The sequence below is a fragment of the Hylaeus volcanicus genome, chromosome 6 (genome assembly GCF_026283585.1).
Source record: "Hylaeus volcanicus isolate JK05 chromosome 6, UHH_iyHylVolc1.0_haploid, whole genome shotgun sequence".
Classification (NCBI taxonomy): domain Eukaryota; kingdom Metazoa; phylum Arthropoda; class Insecta; order Hymenoptera; family Colletidae; genus Hylaeus; species Hylaeus volcanicus.
The window spans coordinates 5,303,236-5,320,246 of record NC_071981.1 but is presented as its reverse complement, the minus strand read 5'-3'; the positions used below and the strand labels follow the sequence as shown (position 1 = coordinate 5,320,246).

At 42.6% G+C, this 17,011-nt stretch overlaps 2 protein-coding genes and 1 long non-coding RNA gene across 11 annotated transcripts in view; 2 read left to right on the top strand and 1 right to left on the bottom strand.

The window, feature by feature from the left end:
• The first annotated feature begins 207 nt into the window (after positions 1-207).
• On the top strand, positions 208-1,777 carry LOC128877888 (cuticle protein 18.7-like). The gene is made up of 2 exons (XM_054125525.1): positions 208-765; positions 967-1,777. Exons 1-2 carry the CDS (start codon positions 332-334, stop codon positions 1,361-1,363), a joined length of 831 nt encoding a protein of 276 aa, XP_053981500.1. The 5' UTR covers positions 208-331; the 3' UTR covers positions 1,364-1,777.
• A 161-nt stretch (positions 1,778-1,938) lies between these two features.
• On the top strand, positions 1,939-3,982 carry LOC128878623 (uncharacterized). 2 transcript variants are annotated; one of them, XR_008457453.1, is made up of 5 exons: positions 1,939-2,700; positions 2,987-3,256; positions 3,329-3,538; positions 3,672-3,717; positions 3,783-3,982. It is a non-coding gene; the product is annotated as an uncharacterized LOC128878623 (long non-coding RNA). The 2 variants fall into 2 exon arrangements; XR_008457452.1 differs by lacking the exon at positions 1,939-2,700 and having other exon boundaries at positions 2,717-3,256.
• A 140-nt stretch (positions 3,983-4,122) lies between these two features.
• LOC128878620 (polypyrimidine tract-binding protein 2) overlaps positions 4,123-17,011 on the bottom strand; it is a 262,210-nt gene continuing 249,321 nt past the window's right edge. For all 8 annotated transcript variants that reach the window (XM_054126944.1, XM_054126939.1, XM_054126942.1 and 5 more), the window contains one exon: positions 4,123-16,973. In XM_054126944.1, the coding sequence (XP_053982919.1) occupies positions 16,905-16,973 (69 nt within the window). In that variant the 3' untranslated portion in view covers positions 4,123-16,904. The remainder of the gene's footprint in view (positions 16,974-17,011) is intronic.

The window sequence follows — 17,011 nt, the reverse complement described above, 5'->3', positions numbered from 1 at the left end:
GAAAATGGAGCCCTCCCCAAGAATTTTTCCCGGCCGGCGACACCCGCAGACCGTACTCATTTTACAAACACGCTTACCTTGCCCCGAGGAGCGGAAACAGCAGCCGATCCCGCTTGATCGCGAGCGTTTTCTATCTTCTACAGATTTTTCTATCGTCTCCAGCACGGATAGTCATATTACTCGACCCGGCCGGCCTATAAAAGCCGATCTAGGCCGATTCGCCTCATAGTCGACCGCGTCGAACGATCCTCCTGTCAGACCGAACGATATCGCTTCATCATCGCTTCATCATCCAGTCGCCCTTCCAGCCGTTTCCAGAGGTTCGCCAAACATGGGACCAGTTGGCTTGGTGTTCGTCGCCTCGATCTCCGTGGCTCTAGCCAAGCCAGGCATCCTGTCAGCCCCGTTGCTTGCCAGGCTGACCCCTGCTGCGCCCGTCGGTCCTGATGGCAGAGTGCTGGACACAGCCGAGGTGGCTGTGGCCAAAGCTGAGCACGCCGCGGCGCACCTGAACGAGAGACTCAACCTGGCCAACGAGGCAGCCAGGTCAGTCTCGGCCAGCGTGCAGACTCTGATTCAGCCTGGATCGGTGGTCCTATCTGGACCGAGTCTTCTGGTACCTGGGGCGCCTATTGGTCCTGACGGCAGGGTCGTAGACACCGCGGAAGTTGCCGTGGCCAAGGCTGCTCACGCCGCGGCGCAGACCAACGAGAGAATCAACCTCGCCAACGAAGCTGCCAGATCCGTCGCTGCTGATTTGAACAGGTGACTCGCTTTTAGAATTTTTGCTCTTGAGACTACGTATCTTGCAAGTAGAATCCTCATGTTGAGAAACAAGAATAATAGTCGCAAGATATGACAGGGATTGCAGACATATGTTTCTTAAACTTTTCTAATGCATTCTATACCGATACATGTCAACATCCAAGCATTATTCTTGATCTAATCCTTAACGATCCTATCCAGGCCATTGTTGGCCTCAGTGGTTCGCGGATCAGCCGTAGGTATTGACGGAAGGGTCCTGGACACACCGGAAGTGGCAGCCGCGAAGGCAGCCCACGCTGCAGCTCAAATCAACGAGCGAATCACCCTAGCCAACGAAGCTGCGAGGTCCTCTGGAGGCTTGGTGGCGGCCACTGCAGCAGGATTTCCACTGGTTACCGCCAACGCTGTGGTCGTTCGTGGGGCCCCTATTGGTCCCGACGGAAGAGTCCAGGACACGCCAGAAGTCGCCGTGGCAAAGGCTGCGCACGTAAACGCTCACCTGAACGAGAAGCTGAATCTGGCCAACGAAGCAGCCAGATCAGCGGACGTTCTGGCTGTTGCTAGCCCTGGGCTCGCCATTGGAAGACTTGTTTACTGAAGAAGAGGCTCCAGGAACAAATATTCACGCGGGAATTGCTATAGTTTATAGTCCATAAATAGTTACCTTTACTTGGAATAAAGAGATTGGCGAGAACTGTTGTTCATGTATCTGCACTGAAGTTTAGCGATTGTCCAAGACAGGAATGGACAAAATTTATACTCGAATCACGTTTATTTGTAACGTTATCGGTGACGTATGGTTGTTTTAAAGCACTTCTTTCAAGTTTGAAATTTTATTTAACGAGTAACGGTTGGAATGTTATATCACGATAAGGATTTTGTCTATTTTTGCCTTACGGATCACGTTTCGTTTAACAATGTATCCACAGGACACTCGCATTCTCTTGTGATTATTCAGGCTTTGTAACGAATATTTTGTCGTTGAAACAGAAATAAAAAAATATACATACTTTACCTGAATTCTGATTGAATTCCGTTGTCCCAAACCGATTATTTATCGCAGCGCACATTAATCATCACTTTCCTCTGATATCGATTTGATAAAATTTTCCCGTTAGCGATGCCAAGGTTTCATCATTTCTTTCGAAACAATTGAATAGTACGAAATCTACAGAATGGCAAATGAACATGTTTGCGGTGGTTAAGTAAAGTGTTTATTGCCCAATTACGAATAACGAGGCTCGCCATTACAGATTGCACGACAACCGCTAATTACATGTAGTATTAAATTTCTGATTCCAGAAGAATTCGAATAAAAATAGCTGTAAGGTAAACAAAATATTGACTTCTCTGTAAGTTTCATACGCCTTAATTCTTTAATTCAGGAGCATTGAAATAAAATTCCCTATAAAGTAAGCGAAATATTTCCCATTCTATAGATCTCAAATGCATCCTCTTCGAGGAGAACTGAAAACTGCGTCTCGTAATCCTATCTGCATTCAGACTCTAACATACGACAGTTCTTTGTCTGCGGATAAACACAAAATACAAGTAATACGGACGATAAGGACCTCTTTATTCGAAGGAGCGACGTTGCTCTCAGGAATCTCTTCGGTAATGGACTATATTACGCCGCACACGGATCTCCTGGACGACCCTGAGATGCGGACATATTAGGGCATAGCTCGTGGTGCAAGTTGCAACGATGATAAAAATATTTTATGAGAACACTTTCGGAGCCGGATTTCAAGCAGAGGAGTTCTTGAAGACAGGCGTGACCAGTTCGGACGTTTCTTTGGTCCTTTAGTCATCCGGGATTCCGCTACGATAGAAAAAAAAGATCGTCGCATCAAGGCGTGCCCACTGGTATATATAAACAGTGATATGCGCAGAAATTCGTGCACGTTCCATCGAGTCATCATGAAGTGTCTATACGTAAGTTCTGATAGCGAGATCGTGGGCGCAGAACGTAGTTGTCGTCGATTCACTTTTGGCTTGCTTGGACTATAGACTTGGCAGTGAGCTATACGTTATTGTGCTTGTGGAAGGTCCAGGTCACGTGGGACTAGGATTGCATAATGATTTTCAAGTGGGAATAGTTTACGTGAACTGTCAGGGTTTATTGGAATTTCCGAAGGAGGACATACACGAGTGCTTCTTATATTTGAATAGCTAAAGTGATCTAATATTTGAGCTACAACTTGTTAATTATCTTTTTTAGATTCTGCTTTCAACTTGTTGCTTGATTAGCTCTGGCTTGGCGAAGCCAGCCGCTCCAGTCCTGAACTATCAGGACAGTTTTGGCCAATACAGTTTCGGCTATAGTACTCCAAATTCCGCGAGATCAGAGTTTAGAACTCTGAATGGCGAAACGCACGGTGCTTACAGTTACATTGATGACACAGGCGCCATCCAAAGGGCTCAGTACATTGCCGACGACAAACATGGCTTCCAAATTAGGACCACCAATGGTGCAGGGTTTCCAGTATCGGTGAGGCACATTTATCGGTTGTTCTATCTAGAATTTGTTGTCAAGAGTATATAAAGAAATTACACTTACCAGGTGCAAAACACACAAGAAGTGATTGCAATGAAAAAGCTTCATCCTGGTGCAGATGAAAAAGAATTGGAAACACAACGGAGAATAGGAGCAAACAATATATTTTTGAAAGGATTGACATCAAAATTGCAGGGAGTCGTAGAAGGAGAAGACAAAACACAGACACAAATAAACAGAGATAAAGCTGAGGAAAATTTGAAGGCTTTCGTAAAGGTATTACGGATAATTGAATTGTTTATCATTGAATCCCTTTTTTTTGCTATTTTCTGTCAGAAAGAAGAAAGTGTTCAAATATCCTGATGGAATTATTTATGTCATTAATATTAACATTTGGATTGTTCAACAGGAGTTACAGACAAAATCGATACAGGACGATTCCATCGTAATTGAAGGTAAATTTTATACATTTTCATTATTGCAAATTTGAAAAATAACTATAACGTTTAAAACATCACAGGCAGTTCAGCGCAGAAATCGGTTTCAAAATGTGACGAAGAGGGAATAAAACACCAAGAAATACTTGCTCCCATCAACACTCTTGGATTGAACCCTACTTATCCCACTATTATTAGATATATTCCTGTTTCTTCTTCACGATATATTCTCGTCAATACCCAGTATCCATAAATCTCATTTTTCTACTATACTTTAAATGAAATTCTAACCTTGTATTTTGAAGGATAATAAACAAAACATAATTCCTTTCGTATCGGTTGTTTGTTTTCAACCAGAATGCACGAATATATTTGATAATATATGAGGATGTGGTAGAGGGGTAGTAGTTGGATACACAGAAAGAACACAAAAAACGGACAGGTTTATTTATCTTTCCATTCATTTTGTTTTTTCTTGACAAATCGGCTATATGTAATACGTATAGTTCTTTTGCCCGCTCGCTAGCAAATGATCTCGTCGTGTTCTGTTTTGTTTCTCTTTGTTTCCTTCCCTTCCTTCGACACTCGGTTTTCCCAGTGGAAAAGCGCGATAAAACCGAAACTCGCGGATACAGAGAAAATACAGTGTGTCGGATAGAGCATGCTCGAAAACGGAAAAATATATCTAAAGAGGTGGGCGTGGATGATTAAGGTTTGCTGCGTTTTACAATTTCGTATCGGTTCGAAGCTCGATGATTTCTGATCCCTTCGTGGGGCACGGTTGAATCTTTAAAAGGGGGTCGGGGGGCTGTGAGTAAACAGGAAAAAATGTCGGCGAGCATCAAGCGAGAAACTAAAGAACAGGCTTACGTATCGCAAAAATCGCAGATGGTTTACAATGAGTGGTGAGAAGTTTAAGACGCCGCCATTTTGTCGACTGGAAACTTGGACCCTTTGCGCCCTATTTTTTGCGTTCTCAGCTTGATCATGGCATTTGTCAAGCATTAAGACTATCAGATATTCGTCATTTTATTTTGCAAACGCTTGCAAGTCCATTGCCATAGTCAGTCACTTCAAAACTTCGACCTGATAGTGTAATTTCATTCTAGACATTCCATTTTCTCACTTTCCATTCGAAATGTACAATTTAGCAACCTATTTTAAACCGATAAATTAATTACAAACGTGTCAAACAAATTAAAAAATTTTTATCTTAATATTAATCGTGTGAGAAATTGGAGGACGTCAAAGTCGGGTCGCAAAGAGCCCCATAAACAACAATTTGTGTTGAATCAGAAAATTCATAGATCTTTTCAAAGTCGATTTCATTTAACAATAATGACCATGAGAAATCAAAATTATCAGATCTCGAAAGGTCAATTTATTTTACAATTTCGTCGACAGAACGAGACGCCTTGGACCAGCAAGGTCGATAGGCGGAAATAGTAGCGCTATTAGTAGTAATAGTAATAGACAGATAATATAGTAGTAGAGACGATATAGTAAGAGTAATAGTGATAAGAGTTAGAGATAATATAAAGATAAGAGATAATACGATGTACGTACTATGAGAAAGAGAGAGGAGAGAGAAAGTTGAAAAATAGAAAATGACTACTAGAGATAAGCGAAAGTACAGATCGCATGATAGAAGATGGAAAATTCGTAGGAAATTGTGTGAAAGCGAAAGGGGGGCAGAGGGGAGTAGATTAAACGATAGTAGCGCCGATCGATTAAAACAACGAGCCTAAACAAAGGTCAGCTAAAATTAAACGCTCGATTTTACAAAAGTATCGCTTGTGTGTTTCCTTTTTTCATTTTTTTTTTATCATTATACCATTTCGTGTTGGCTCGTTCGATTATTAAAAAAACTAAGCACGAGCTCTGCTTTGAAGGTGAGTGATGGAGGAGGAGGAGGAGGGAGGGAGGGAGGGGGGGAGAGAGAGTTTAAACCCGTCGTTTATCGGTAAAAAGTCTAGAGTTAGAAAATTAAAAAAAAAAAAACAAAGAAATAATAGTAATGTATAGAGATAGTAGTAGAGAGTACGAACTAGCGAATAATTAATGATGTAAGAGTAAATAATGATTAATAATAAGTAGCTTCATTAATAGTAACGAACGGTAGTGTTAAACGGTGGCGATTAAAGGTAATAGTAATGATGATAATAATAATAATAATAGTAATAATAATAGCAATAGTAAATAATCGTAATAGTAAAAAAAAAAAGAGAGAATAAAAATAAAGTAAACGTTAAAGAATAAAGAAAAGTAGGGCGACGCAACGGCAAGCGGTACGAAGTTTACCGTAAGTCAACGCATGAATTAAATGTTGTTCGAGAATAATCTACGAAGAAGGTGTTGGGGGGGGGGGGGGGGGGGCGGAAGGAACCCTGTATCAGTTTCAGAACTCAGAGATGGGCAAGATTTATCACCTGCATACGAATTTCAAGTTTGCAAGATTTGTCATCTCGTAACGAATAATTACCCAATAGAATAAACATTGTGGTTAAAGCATTATGCGTATTATCGGCGTAAAATTTTGCCCATCCATGCCATGTCACAGAAATACAATTCCGAAGGCAATTCGTCATCTTTCTCGATCCTTGTGTCGAGTCTCGAGGAACGATCACTTCCGGGCCTGTCGCAGGGGTACACGCGTAGAATGGAACATATCCTCCGAGGGGTTTTGGCGGGGGGCTTTGTAATCGAGGTATAAAAATCGTAGATGTAAATCGTGTATAGTAAATCACGCCGTGCCGAAAGAAGACACGTGGAAGAGCGATCGGTACGTGCCCATACATCTGTGTGCGGTCGTGGTCTGTGTGTCTGTACATGTGCGTGGCTGTGTGAGTCCGGTTTGTGATAAATGCAAACGGTGTGAGTACGCGAGCGTTGGTGTAAATGCTTCGTAGGAATCATCGGTCGACATTGAACTATACAATGATCCAACGTTGTCCCTTTCGACATCAACCTATGGTCTTCGTATGTATATGTCTTCTGGACTTGGTGGCGAGAGAGATAGATTAGGCCTGCTTCAAACTTAGGCCCAATTCGATACTTTCAGAAGTCTTCTAACTCTCCAGTTTCAGGTTTGGAGTTTAATTTTACTGGGGATGGCCTAACTCTTTATTGTATTTGAAAATAACTTCTCTGAGAGGTAAATCGAAGACCTTTGAGTTTTGGAATTCCACAGACAGTGTTAAAATTGTAGGAAACTGATTTTTCTAGCAGGAAATAAAGCATAGCTGGCTGGTTTATCGGTAGAAGACTTTTTAAGGGCAATCTCTTTCAACACCACAGTCAGAAATTCTTCCTTTTTCTTACAAAGATCCCTAAACAGCGTACAATTCAATAACGAGCGACCATACGATGAGAAACGATTGTTCCTAGTGTCTGTCTCCATTTGTGCTTCGGTGAACGTGAATAATTACCCTTTGTTACTAATCTCCTCGCCCTCGTACCGTCCTCGTACACAACTAATCTCTAATCAAACTTACTAGAAAGAGCTTAACCGTAAAACGCTCGCTCTGACAATTGATTTCACGCTTTGTTTTTCTTGTTCCACGTACAAAAAGAAAATTGATTTGTCTTGCCGGAGGCGAGCTGATTGTGACTTGCAACGCAATTCCTGGCCCACAATTGTATTCCTTTTATATTTGTCTCTCTCATATCTGGCTTGAACTTCGATTTCCCTTACGATCAACATAAGAACTTCTTCTCAATCAACGCTGAACTTACCGATCGAACCGCCACGATCCTCTGCGCTTTCAACAAACTAGACTTTCGTCAGCATCGAAGAACGCGTGTGGAATCGCAGCTGTCGTCGACGAGGAACGTAGGACGACTGGAAGAGAATGGGAAAGAAAGGAAATTTCCAAAACCCACCCAGTTTCCCTCGAAATAAGAAGATTGTTACGGAAAATCGTTATCACACGCGTCCCAGACGTTGCCAGAACGTCTTCGAGAAATTAGGCAGACGAGAAGACCAAAAGGAACGAAGGAGAACCTAAGAGAATGTATGAGAAAGGATGTTCGACAGCTTTTCCGACGGCTCAGGGATTCGCTTTCCTCATCAAATTATATCGATACAGAGAGTCGAGTGATTGTCGTTTAACTATACAATAGTACTTGTTTGAAAGTTCTGGAGGCTTAATTAGAAAGGGGGCTACTACACGAGTCTAAGACGCTACGTTTGTTTTCCATCATTGTTTAACCTTTTACTTCTTTGTTTACAGCTTTGCGATTTTTTTGTTTGTTTGTTTGTTTGTTTGTTAATTCATGTTTGTTCATCGACTTAACAACTACTCCTTAGATAAATCTCTACGTTTCACGCGACTTAACTCGTTACTTATTTTCACGGATGACATCTCCGGTCGAATATCGCCTAAGGACAGTTCCTCGGCCCTGTGCATATGGGGATGAGTTTTCCTGTTTGCGATTACGCTTACGCTCGATCGGGGTATGTCAATGTTACATCGAGTCGCGAGGGGCCCCTTGCAACATCCTTTTGCACCAACCTCGGCACTGGTTAGCCTAATCCCGTCTTTTCCTCGGTATGCCAACCTTCTGTTTTCCCTTTGGCAATACATCAACGTCACAACAGCGATTATAATGATCAACTAACGAACAATAGAAGTCGAGCGAACGAGACCTGCCTTCAATAAGATATTTGAGGCTTTCGCGGTCCGGGTCATCACGGTTCATACTAACCGAGACTGCTGTTCGTGTCCTTTGGGCAAAACACTCCAAACTTACAGCTAGAGGTGTTCCAGTGCTACACAGCTGGCTTCTTTAGGAGATCGAAGGACACGCTAATATTTCGCTATACTTCATATCACTGATATCTCATGGTCAGTGTGTCGTTTGACCCCCTGAAGATTATTTTACCCAAGGGACACGACTCTAAAGCTTCGGTTAGTATCAACCATGAGGCCTACCTCGTCCTGCACCTCTGACCGACAGGGAATTCGACGCCTGCCACTCGAGAATCGATGGATCCTCTGCTTGGCTGCTGAACGAGTTCCCCGTGAAGCCAGGAGGACCCTATAGCCTAACGTGGTTTTCATGGAAGAGAAAAACGGGCAAGAAGATTGCGGAGTCACTCGGTCAACAGGCACACCAATATCGAATCCTATCGATCACGTCGGATGAGATTCATTCGGAGATCCATCTTTCTCTAGGAAAAGAAAAGGGAAACGAAGCTTCTGGACAGTTCCAAAGTGTTTCTCCTGGTAACAGGGACCTAGAAACCGCGATGTCAGTTCTGTTGATATGTTGAGCTTCAAAAAGACACTAACCTAGACTCTTGGGATCTCTGGACAAACTATCTCCTGTCGATCCTCGTACAACCGAGTCATTAATTATGAAAGTGTCCATCTTCGTTTATTCGGGGATTAGAAGGTTTACAGTTCAACCAACGTTGAAGTGTAATCAAAGTCTTTAAAGGAATCAGGTGGTACGAATGATAACTCTATCGCGACCTTGCATTTACAAACGAAAGATATTTTCACGATTTTGTTTAACAATTAAGTCGACACTTTCGTAAAGAAATATTGCCTCGTTAACATTGAAACTTATTAAGAAGATTCACGCCACTTTCATAACGAACGACTTGATTGAAATCAATTCGTAACGAATGAAGGACCCAAAAAGACATTTTGGAACTAGTCCAGCAAACTTCACCTATCCTATAAACACCATTAGGCGTCCTGCTCGTAGAGATCCTCTTTTTTAAAGGAGTCTCATCTTCACTGTGCTTGACCCTGTGTGTCTTTTAAACGCTTTCGCCACGTAGGAAAAATTAAATATTCACTTATTTCAACAACCGGCACCCGTCGATGGCCGAAGATGGCGGCTTCGGGTGCGCGTTAAAGGTATCTCTCTCTCGTCCTGCCAGCCCGAACGGATTAAATCGTCCCCCCCCCCCCCCACCCCTTCCCTGTGAACCTTGTCTAACATCCACCACAAAGAAAAGTTTTGTTCAACGACCCTAATCGTCGCTTTTCGACCTCTGCCAAGCTGGCCTCCAGGTCGCAGAGACAATCGAAGGTCGAGTTCAGTTTAATCTCGGTTCGAACGAAGCCTAAGGCCCCGATTAGGCGAGCTGACCATCTCTAATTTCAACGATATATTTTACACGTGTATCGATAATTAATTTAAACCTTTTCCTTCCATACTATTCGCTCACTCTCACCTGGCATTCCGTCAATTCTGACGCTCTCACTCTCTGCTCCTCTCGCTTTGTTTTGTTCACCTGTCATCACCTCGGTGCCCTTTCTCTCTCGTATCTCTATCGCATATACAATATATTCGTAATAGATTAATCTTCTCTTCTAGATCATTACATAATCCGTAACGTCGGTAATCCTACACTTATCAGTTATTAATAAAATATAGATTATTGGGATACAGCCGCTGCGCACTTTTGGACACACCTGTTGCAATGCGATATATCAAATATACATATATGTATATAGGAGATATACATTTTGTGTGTGTGTGTGTGTGTGTGTGTGTGTGTGTGTGTGTGTGTGTGTAGGTGTATGCGCGCGCGCGCCAGTATGTGTGGTTACGTGTACGTGTTTCGTTTGGTCGTGTCTGTTGTTTGTAAAGTGTGTGTTTAACGCTTGTATCGATTACGTGTTTCGTGAACGTTTGTGCACATACACGCCTTTCGTTTAGTATAGTCCCTAAATAACCTCTGTAGGCTAAGCTTCGTCTACTGCGTGGCTCGAACCAGACCCCGAATTTCCTTGGTCCGAATAGATAATTTCCATTTTGGTTTCCTCTCGCGGCAAAATTCACACGAATTCTCATACACTTTCTATTAGAATTCTTTGCATACTACTTCCCATTCTTCATAGTGGTCTCTGTGTAGCATCGATTGGTGAAAAAGGATTTTTACTCGATCGTGTTCAACGTGTCAGCAGCCCTTTCGGAGCGTTGAAAAATACTATTCGAGGCTTCTGGTTAACCTTTTTGGACTTTTTCGAGGAAGTACTTTGCACTGGAGATATTATCCTGTTAAGTTTGACGGCGTTTGATAGTTTTACAGGATTCGATAGAGCTTGATTATGTTGATTGTCACAGTTTATGTCTTCTACAGACTACGCGAAGTGTGACATGATCTGAATAACAATTTTATCCTATTAAAAAGTATCGTTAGACTCTTCGAACATTTAATTTCTGTCGACGAATTTCTATAGTTGTCTAGCAGTGACATATCCTACGTTTTGTCTTGGAATAATTTAGTACCACCATCTATATTCTGCTGTTAAGGTTTATTTCGAACTGGAGATATTTTCCCATTAAGTTTTACGGTGTTTGACAGATTTTTATGGAGCTTGATCAAGCTGATTGTCACAGTTTCTGTTTTCTACTGAGTATGTAACAGCTAAGCGAAGTGTGACATGATCCGAACAACAATTTTATCCTATCAACGAGTTTTCAAACACTTATTTTCTGTCAACAAATTTGTTTTATCGTTAACAACGACATATCCTACATTTTGCTTCGAGATATATTGTTAAAATGTACTCTGCACTGAAGATAATTTTTAATTCTATTTGATGAAGTTTGATGGTGTTTCGATGGTAGTTCAATGGGGTCTGATTGTCTAAGTTCATGCATCCTATATATCATATGCTCGAGCCATGCAAAATGTCATCTCAATGTTTAATTTCTGAAGTTTGAAAAGAATTGTAAATCCGTGAAATGTTCGAAATTCTTTAAATTTTGTCTCAAAGTAGTTGAACTGTACTTTCAAAAACGCTTACGATTACTCTCGCTAGAGAAGTATTCTGTAGTTCAGTCTAACGAAGTTTGACGGTGTTCGATCTTAATAGAATCTGATAAGCTGATTGTCTGTTTGTGGTTTAGAGAAAATGTTGATCTTATTAATCGCTACTGTCGAATTCTCCACTATACAAACTCCTTTCGGTAAAATGTTTCGATGAAATAACCGAGAATTAAGAAAGCCTTGCGAATGGTACCTTTTTCTAAGAGGAATTCGATGCTTCCTCTGAACTTTAGCCCCGTTTCTTGTCGCAGATGTTTTTTCTCTGATACTCTGAACCGTCAGCCGAATTTGTTCCCGTTAAGAATCCATTATCCACAAAGAGTAAAATGTAAGGAGAGTCCATGGTGCGTCTGCTGGGATCTATTTAGACAACTACATTGAATGATCGAAGCGATCGAGATTTGTCACGCCATTGGTCTTTATAATATATAAAAATACGTCGTCTATAATGAGGAAGTTACGTTGAATATGCGTGTATGTATATATATATATATATATTAGAACAACTCTTCTAGAATTTCGCAAGGTGTTCAGTTGGTCTGGAGAAATTTCGGAGCCTGAATATCTGCGACACCATGTAGCGAGTGCTGGCTATCCCAACCCTCACCTCGGCCCCCCTCAACCCAGCTAGAGATATACTCGATCTAATCCGTCTACAGGGTGCCTCTTTTTTTTTCAGAGTTTAAAAAGCTACATCTCTCGGATCCTCGCGAATCCATTCAAAATGGCGTCCCTCTATTTTCGAGGACCATTAAAAAGAAGGCAGATTTTATCTGAAATTTGAAAGAAAATGACTCTGGTCGTACTATTATTTTTTTAACGTTAAAATTTTATTTTTACGTTTGTGCTTGGTGGGACTTCAGAAAGGATTAGAACGCCATTTGAAACGGAACCAAGTTGCGCAACTAACTCCGGGCACCCTGTAGATAATTTACAACCCGGTACGGCTGTCCCGTTTGATTCACCGAATTGATTTCTTAAAGCTTTTACTACTGTCCCTCGTCTAGAAATTCATATTTTCCTTCTCTTTTGGCGAAAACGGAGAAAGCCTCTTGGCAGCTCTCCCCTTTGAAAATAGACAAAGGAAGTGGAAATCATTGTCATCGCAATAAATATTAGATAGAATAGCTGTCGCAGGCGAGCTGGTACCGAGACAGATTCTCGATTCTCAGGAGGAAATGCTGTTTCTTCGTTTGTTGGACTATTTTCAAAACTTTTCCGACGTTTTAATTTTTTGTAACCCTGCTTTCTGCGCTACAGTATAATTAATAAAAATGCTGGATGAGTTCGCCAAAAGTAATTCGTAAAAAATTCGATGGAAGCATCGCACACATTTTCCTTCTGGGAATCGAACTCTGTCCAGCGCAACAGACTGTAGAAAATAACGAATTTCCGTGTCTCTGTATGTGCGTATGTCGTGTAGCCGTGTACGAGTGACAATGTGTGAGCGGGAATGTGTTCTGGAAACTCTGAAGAGACCTCCAGTAAAATCAACGCAGAATGGCGACGTCAGCGACGAAATTTGGAAGTTCTGTCAGTTGAAGTAAGGTTTGCAGGCTCTTCAGGTACGCTTAGGAAACATTGTGCTGGAAATACTATTGTGCAGGAGGCCTTCGGCTGTACCTGAAGAAGTTTTCCTGAATCAGGGTTCCATGGTTTATTTGTGCATCGAAACAGCCTGTTTAATACTTGAAGAAGAGAACGTATAACTAGAAGATAAGACCTGCTGAGAACTGCACGACGATTAGAGAAGTTTAGGCTTAAGCAGACACTGAACTTCTTTCCAACTGAGGAAGATCACATTTTTCGCGATGGTTTTAAGTGAAGTTCTCGATAATGTATACTGGCTCACGAGGAAGTGTGTAAAAATGGTTGAATATCGGCAATTGTGGATCGCCTTTTCCCTGAATGTTCAATGTGGCAAGAAAGTTTATACCTAAACGATAAATGAAGAGAAGTTGCCTTATCAAATATACATATTTTTAAGAATATGTACAAGTCCATTTATAAAATATGTGAAAATATATAAACTATTTTTTAAACTAAATCGTCGTTAATCCTATGAAAAAGGGGGTTTTCGAGCTTGATTTTCTATCTTCAAAGAACGTAACGACAAGTAACCTAACTGGAAACATTGATCTTTCACTTTGTAAAGAAAGAAGTGTCTGCTTGGACATCAAAGTCGAAACAAAACATGAGAATCTAAAAGCTACTACGCGAATCATAGAAGATACTTTAAACGCACAAGTTGACAAAGAAACGCGTATGTCTTCGTGTATACGATGTGTAGACGTGTAATTAGCGATCATCGCGCGACGGAAGCGACTCACTACGGTTCCGGTAGAATCTATAAATGCAGTCGTCAGATTAAATAATGTAAATACATCGGAGATTCGAAAGACAGATCATAGATGCAAAGACTGGCCCCTTCGCTCATGCCGGCTACTCGCTACGTCTCGACTGATTGGTCGATTCCTGCTCTCCTTGGCCAGCGAGAATCAGCTCCAAGCGATCTAGAACCATCATCCAAGGATCAGGTGGCATATTTGGATCTAAAATTCAGTTTCTAAAGGGACCTCGCCTCCATTTCATCAGATTTGGAACGACTGCCTGCTTGGATCTGATGTTGAGACTATAAACCAAACATCCAAGAGGTTTAGCTTCTAACAGATCGATGTAAACCGATTTAGGCCATCCAGAAGGAATTGGCGAGGAGGCTCGTGGAATCCAATCCCTAATTGACTGTCCAATCTTGAAGATCGGCGTCCGAACGATCACGAGGAACATCGCTCGCTTGACCCGTTGAGAGATTCCTTCCTAGAGTTAACGGCTAGCCTACTTTGGCACAAACAACACTGCCCGGGCCGGCACTCGCTTTTGTTAAATATATTTTTTTGTAATTTTTTGTTATTAGTTTCTTCACTTCGCCTCGGATCTCATAGTCTCTTTCTCTCTGGCTCACGCAACAACACTCGCTTAACCTTTTGTTCTCTCAGCAATCCTCTCTCGCAGCCAACCACTTCCGCTCCACTTTCACTCAGTTTCCCTCCATCTACCTTTCTACCGATCGATACGTATATTAATAAGATTTAATTGACTCCAACAGAACGTCGATTAGACAGAAATCGGCGAGCTTCCGTGGCACGTCGCGGCGCCACTCGCACATCAAACGTTCTCAGACTCGAAACTCTGAAGACCTCAAGATCCAGACGGCTACCGTCGCCGTGACGTTCACCGGAAGCCCATTCGTCACGACGATACGACACTACTGATAAATTTTCTTTCTTGACACGAGGATTTGATCATGCGACCATGTGTGGTATGTGTGTGTTTTGTGTGATGTGCGTCTCGCGCGCGAGTCTTTTGTGCTAATCAAAACTCGCATCTCATCGTTCTCTCTCCCCTTTCACTGCCCAGATAAACCTTCCCACGGGCATCTCATTTTTTTTTGTTAATATATATTTATATATATATTTATATAATATATTGACGCTCTGCGGACTATCGACTACAGTGTGTATCATAGTTTCATCATAAATTTACCTTATTATCTTACACGACACTAGCGGTTCAAACACAAAAAAACCTCCCCTATAGTCTCCTCTCTGACTGGTTAGTTCTAACGTCCGCCTTACAGGGAGGGAGGGGGGTGGGCGCTCTCTTCGCCTGTCGAAAGGAATGCTTAGAGATCAGGAACTAATCCGGCTTCCGGTAGGCCTGGTCCGTCCCCGGAAATGCTGATCCGTCTACCAGGCGTTCGAGAATCGCCGGTCGATCTGCCCCACCAATTTCCCTATACGCATGTACAAACTTGTTTGTTTTTTTTTCCTCGTTTAATTAGCGATATGTTTAACGGTTCACTCCTCTACCGCCCTTGTCATTATACTTGTGTGGTTTGATCCTTATTATACGATTAAAGATTCTACACAATCCTAAGCACCTATCAGCTAAGAAACCTGCGTCTGAACGTGTGTTTCTGTTCGTGTCCGTTCGAGTCCACGTTTGTGTCTGTTTGAGTGTGTACGTTTGCGTGTGATTAATACTTATCGTCGAGCATACAAATTATAAAAATACCACCTGCAACGACGTACGATAGCGCACGATCCCGCCACGTGGCCAGTCGACAGAGGCCAATCGGAATCGACGAGGATCTAGCTCGATCGTTCAGCCGTCGAAAATACTGAAGGTACACCTTACAAAACAAAGAAAGGATCGGTTGGCCCACGAAGAAGCACCGGCTGCCACGCGTGGCGGAACTGACTTCGACTATCGCCTCCATCCCACCTACCCAATCGATCGTTCGGTAAAGATATAATCTTTCTCTTCATCTTTGAGCGAAGATACGATTGGTTGAGGGCAAAGGGTGCGAACGCTGAGGGTCCCGTTGACGTAGCCTTAACAATTAATCTTAGACCGTTAAGCCGTTCGGTTTCGCGCGGCCCCCTAGGGCTCGACGCTCAAGTAACAAAGGAAACTCGTGGCTGACGCGAGGATCTGATCATAGTCATCATCGGGTAGCTCTAAACGCGCGCTACTTTCAATCTAGCTCGCTTCTTACCTGGCTTTGTCCTCTGACTGCGCATGTCGCGTTTGCGTTGACAATCTCTTACAAGCTAACCAAAGACGCGTGCTTCTTTGATGGATCGAACGGATGTCTCGGATCCGTTTAACTTTAAAAACCCTTAACACTTTACTCAGTTTGAAGGCGTCGCCCCGCCGTGAGCGGCTGGCGTTACGCTTGTAAAATATATAATATATATATTTATATATATAATATACCTTATGCTTTAAAGATCAACTCTGCGCGAGAGTCCCTCTTCGTACCCATTTTGTAATCCTAGTCTCTCCTTTCTCCGTTGAAAATGCTTCGTTCGCTTACCGCGGGAGGTATCGGGACCTCTCCTCTCTCTTTCTCTCTGAGCGGTTCTGGCGTTGACTCGACGCGAGCCAACGCCGTTTTCTCAATTTACTTTCAAGAGACTCAACCCTCGCTTTCACCGTGGTTCCTCGTTCGCAGCCCTAATCCTGTTTTGAGTTTCACGTGGCCGTAAACTCTAGCGTCTGACGAATGCGAAAAGATAAAATGTAGAAACGGATGTGTGGCATCCTCTCGGAAAGATCGAGAAGTACTTTGTCCTTGCCTCCGAGTCGAGATCTCGGTGACAGAATGTTGGTACGCATGCGTATGCTCCTTGATGCGAGGGACAGGCGGTCGTTTACCATCGTGCTGCACCGTTTTGGAGCCAAGGAAGGCTCAAAGGTGGCCAGTCAATGGCGTTGCAGCCCTTCTAGGGCGACCGACCCATTAGGCCCGTCGCACGGACCATCAGCCATACTCTGAGCCGGGTGACCAAAAGGGGACTAGGGCATAGGACTGGTACCACTGCCGATCGTTTGATTGTGACTCTTGTTAGATGTTGCTCTTGGAGAATGATACTCTCAAGTGATTGGATTCGCTCAGCTGGTAGTTGTGCATTTTCTGGAACAATTAAAGTAGTGGAAGATGATGGTTAGACG

Bases quoted from the DNA above. Each gene is read 5' to 3' on its own strand.
- LOC128877888 (XM_054125525.1), top strand. From the start codon at position 332: ATGGGACCAGTTGGCTTGGTGTTCGTCGCCTCGATCTCCGTGGCTCTA. The intron at 766-966 runs GTGACTCGCTTT...GATCCTATCCAG, and splicing joins GTCGCTGCTGATTTGAACAG to GCCATTGTTGGCCTCAGTGG.